A 4,693-nucleotide genomic window follows, 5' to 3' on the forward strand; every position below is an offset into this window, starting at 1 on the left:
AGGAGTGAATACGCTGCAGACAGAAAGAATTTTTCCATTCACATTCTATACTCAAAAGCAGCTTTTCAGTAAGTCAGCCCAGGGAGGAGGAGAATGGGTGGGGAGAGGAAATTTAAGTCAAGTCCCAAGGCAAAACCTTTGCATTCAGACTTCAGGAGCGATGCAGAACTATTCTACTATAATAAAGAGAATAAAAATGACCAGTACCAAAGACGCCGCCAGGAATCCTCAATGCCCTTTTATAATTTGGGCCAATTTAACATCTCGTCTAGCTCTATAAAATAAGAGTACATCCGCTTACTCTGCGATATGCAGACAAGTTTCTCTACACTGAAATGCATTTAAATCGCAGCTCATCTCTTTGGATGTTTCTATGCAACACGCAGAGAGCATTAGGAGAGCTTAATGGAATCCAAATTTTTCTCTGGAATTTGCTGATCATCTTTCTTTAAACTAAATTAAAAAAAAAAACAAGAAAACAAACAAGCAAACAAAAACCCTGACCACGAAGTGAATACTCCCAGTGTGAAAACAGATGCTAAACCACTGCAGAATTACTTAGATCATTTCACATTAATAATATAACATGGGTGCGCACAAGAGAAGACCTAAAGGACAGTGCTGGGAAGGGAGGGTGGCAGGGGAAGAGATGGAGAGGTGGAAGGATTGCATTAAAAGGCCTCTGGAGTGTATAAGTGTATACCTCTCCATCTTTTAAAGATCATATACCTGAAGTGAATATCACCAAAATAAAATAAGGGGGGGGAGGGATAATTCAGATGCTGCCTTTTCTTCCTGTTTTGTTTTAAAAGGGTTGGGGGGATAACAACAAAACTAAAAGTTAAAAAAAGAAATGAAAAAAAAAAAAAGAAGGATCCCACATCTCAAACCACCAAGGACTTTACAAGGCCACAATGAAATTTGCGGATATGTCTGTACAAATCCCCAGACTGCGTGAACCGTCTCTCGCACCACTTGCACCCATGGGGTTTCTCCCTGGTGTGCACGACTGCGTGGCGGCTGAGGTTGTGGGAATACTGGAAGCTCTTTCCACACTGGCCGCAGGTGTAGGGCTTCTCCCCTGAGTGAGTCCTCTCGTGCCTCTTTAACGTGTACATGCAAGAAAATGTCTTTCCGCAGAGGGTACAAGTGGGGACCGACCCGTCGGGGGACAGGCGGGTCCGGGAGCCGTCCTTGTCACGGAAGTGCGAGCTCAGGTGCAGCTGAAGGATGTGCGGACTCGGGAACACCTTGCTACAGAGGGGGCAAATGCAGATATGCCCTGCAGGCACAAGGACACCCGCAGAGATGTCCGCCGAATCCATGTCATCCTCACTCTCATCTCGCTCTTGATCTATATCCTCCTCTCGGGCATGAGAGCTGCCATTCCCCACGAACATGTGTCCTAACCCTGTCACTAGACTTTTGGCTGAATTCCCAAAATGCTGACTCTCCGGACTCCTGGCTTCACCATCCTCCTGATCTGACAGCAAGTCTTGTTCATCTTTAACAAGTGGCTCGGTACCCTGCTGCTGGCTGTCGGAAGCCAGCTGTCCAAAGACATAAGAAGGGTGTAAGGAATCTCTCCCCAGCACAGGCTTGAAAGACAAATCCAGCGCGCAGTCCACATCACTCGAAGCCAGGGGATAGTTAACAGACCTTTGGGACAAAGGTCCTGTGGAACTATTGACATTAGCCTTTGTTTTTCCAGCTGCTGTGGCGCACGGTTCTGCCTCTGTCGGCACAGAGCTGACACTTATATGATCAGAGGACCAGGCGGGGTGACTGCTGACCTTTTCTTTGCCTGCTGCTCTCTCGTATTCTGCAACGCTGAATTTTTGTTTGTTTCCTGGGTCAAACTCGTGGACCTGGGGCACTCCAGCATCTAGAAAATGCTCCGCTTTCTCCAAACCAGCCGCCTCATCATTGATCTTCTCTTCCGAACATAATTCTTTATCTTTCAACTTGCCCTTGCAGACTTTCACAATGTCATACATGTGAAGGTAGCTAGCCGCAGCCAGCACATCCTCCACCGGGAGACTGTTGAATTCCAGCTTTCCCTCGTACATGAATTCGAGCAGCAGGCTGAAGGCTGGGGCTGTGACAATGTCACTGTTCAGATGCACAATATCCCTTTTGTCTAACTGGTCCCTGTAGAAAAGATGGAAGTACATACTGCAAGAGGCAAGAACGGCTCTGTGAGCTCTGAATTGAGCTTCTCCAACTAAAACAGTACAGTCACACAGGAAGCCCTGGTGACGCTGCTGACTCAGACACTGCAGCAACTGGCGGCTATGGTCTGGAAACTCCATTCTTCCTTCATAACCTGTTCAAAACAGGAAAAACTTGAATGCTACTGTAAACTAAAGCCTCCTAGCAGCTGTAACAAACAGATCGGCTTTTTGGTAACACAAGCCAAAGAAACAGCCTTGGAGATAACGTTTACTGTTAATTGTCTGTAATAGTTCTATTAAAGCGGGGGGGGGGGGACACGACCGACACAACATGTTTCTCATCCTTTCGCACCTGCTCCAAACAGGAAAAACTTGATTGTAAGTAAACAAAAGCTAGTAAAGCAGCAGCCCCTCCAACCTTTGTTTCTGCCACTAAGCACTTTAATAAAATTAAGAGCAGGAAAGCGCAAACACGGGGGGGGGGGGGGGGGGGGGGGGGGGGGCGGGACGGGACAACACCACCATACACTCCCAGGCTGTCCTCCCAGCAATGCTAACTCGGGGCATCTTTTAATAAAGCTTATTACTCACGTCACGCACATGCACACACGCATATTTAAACTTTAGCCTCTATCGTTATGCACCAAATCACAACAAAACGGTCGCGGCCGGCGCCAGAGAAGCGGCGTGCTGGCGGCGGGGGGTGTGCGGGGTGCAGCGGCCGTGGCCCCGCATGCGGAAAGGGGAGAGGGGGATAGAGGGGGAAAAAGTTTCCCTTGAAGTTATTAAAAGCCAGGGAGTAAACTCAGCAGCGTGAGGACAGAGGGAGGTTAGGGCTGAGGCGGCAGCCGGCCACCCGCCGCGGTCGGGCTCTTACCTTCCCGCGGGGCGCGGCGGAGCGGCCGCGGAGCCGGGCGGGCAGGAGGGAGCGCGGGTGCGAGTGCGAGCGAGGCGCGGCGGGAGGAGGGAGGCAAGCGGGAGGGAGGAGGGAGGGAGGGAAGGAGGAGTGCTCGGTTTGCTAATTACACCGCAAGCTGGAGAGTCAGCTGCTCTGACTTCACTGCGATGGAAATGCTACCTCCAGCTGTGCGCCTTTTAATGCCATATGTTACTCCAAATCTCGCTACCAGCCAACCACAGCTTGCTGCCTTTTAAAGTTCCAGCCGCCCCATTTATAGCCCGCGATTAAATCCCACAAACTTGCCCCGAGCCCGCCCCCCCCATATACATTCGCCCCCCCCCCCCCCCACACACACACACCCCCCCCACTTCCAGCCGCAAAGTTTCTCCCCGCAGCCCTCCGCGGTGACCTTCGCCGGTGCCCGGCTCCGCGCAGCGCGGAGCGGGGGGGGAGGGGGTGTGGAAACACACCGCGGAGCCGCTTTTGGGAACCCTCCCGGCCTGCAGCCGCGCTAACTTTGCAGGGAGGACTTTCCCTTGCGGAGGGGGGGCACGGGGGACCGGCCAGCTCACCGCTACTCACCGGCGTGCGACGGTGGGGCTCAGCGTCCGCATGTGCGCAGCGCTCCGCGGGTGCGGCGCGGGGCCAGCGGTGCTGTGGAGCAGGTTGTTAGCCGGCCGCTCTCGCGATACTTTCCCTCCGAGCCGCGGGTGTCTGTGTGTGTGTGTGTGTGTGTGTGTGTCTGTGTGTGTGTGTGTGTGTGTGTGTGTGTGTGTGTGTGTGTCTGTGTGTGTGTCTGTGTGTGTCTGTGTCTGAGCGTGTGCGTGTGTCCCCGTCTGGCGCACACAATAGCCCCCGCCGCCCCGGCCAGCCCTGCCGGCGGCGCCCGGTGTGCGCTGCCGGCTGCGCCCTCCCCCTCTCCTCCCCCTCCTCCCGGCCGCTGCATTGGCAGCGCCGCCGTCCCGCTCCCAACTCCGCTGCGCCGCCGCGGAGAAGGCGCGTCCGACCGCCCGCTGCAGCCCGACGTGTCGGGGGGGAGGGGGCTGGCCGCGGAGAGCGGGGCCGGGTCCGCGAAAGGGGGAGGGTGTGAGCGTGGCCCCTGCACGGCGGCGGAGATGGGGCGATGAGAGGCGAGGCGCTCCCCTGGATTTATTTGTAGTTGAGCGTCAGCTGATAAATACCAGATGCCTACGGATTTTTCAATATGACCTTTTCGATCGTTCATTTGAATTTTAAATTTTAATTAGCTGTAATCCCATCAAAAGTGAGCGCCTTCGGGGGGGGGGGGGGGGGGGGGGGGGGGGAGCGGAGGGGAGCGCGGACGGGGTCTGGCCGCGGTTCCCCCAGAAGCGCCCGGGGACAGACCCAGCCACCGCAGGGATCTGCCGCTGAACTCCGGTTGCCGGAGTTCCGGAGCCTCCGCGGGAAGCTGGAGCGTGGCTGGCGGTGGGGATACGCTGAGGGGGATGTCCCGGGAGGCTCCGGCCATGTCAGCACTAGAGCGGCTGCAGGCGTGAAGCAGCGGGTTGGGGGTCCGGGTCGAGGTTGGTGCTCAGGTTTTTGCTGTCCTTGGAAAGGAAAAGGGACGAGTTTGGGAGTCCTGTTGGGTTTGGGGGGA

The 4,693-nt window shown here is 54.8% G+C and overlaps 1 protein-coding gene across 2 annotated transcripts; it reads right to left on the reverse strand.

Annotated features, from left to right (window-relative positions):
- Positions 1-864: 864 nt before the first annotated feature.
- On the reverse strand, positions 865-3,798 carry ZBTB42 (zinc finger and BTB domain containing 42). 2 transcript variants are annotated; one of them, XM_057416140.1, is made up of 2 exons: positions 3,658-3,798; positions 865-2,326 (listed from the first exon to the last, which is right to left on the reverse strand). In XM_057416140.1, exon 2 carries the CDS (start codon positions 2,310-2,312, stop codon positions 885-887), a length of 1,428 nt encoding a protein of 475 aa, XP_057272123.1. In that variant the 5' UTR covers positions 2,313-2,326; positions 3,658-3,798; the 3' UTR covers positions 865-884. The 2 variants fall into 2 exon arrangements, with proteins under 2 accessions (XP_057272123.1, XP_057272124.1); XM_057416141.1 differs by lacking the exon at positions 3,658-3,798 and adding an exon at positions 3,052-3,317.
- Positions 3,799-4,693: the final 895 nt, after the last annotated feature.

This window comes from Pezoporus wallicus, unplaced genomic scaffold (assembly GCF_028554395.1).
Source record: "Pezoporus wallicus isolate ANWC-B61680 ecotype Strahan unplaced genomic scaffold, APGP_CSIRO_Pwel_v1 scaffold_2146, whole genome shotgun sequence".
NCBI lineage: Eukaryota > Metazoa > Chordata > Aves > Psittaciformes > Psittacidae > Pezoporus > Pezoporus wallicus.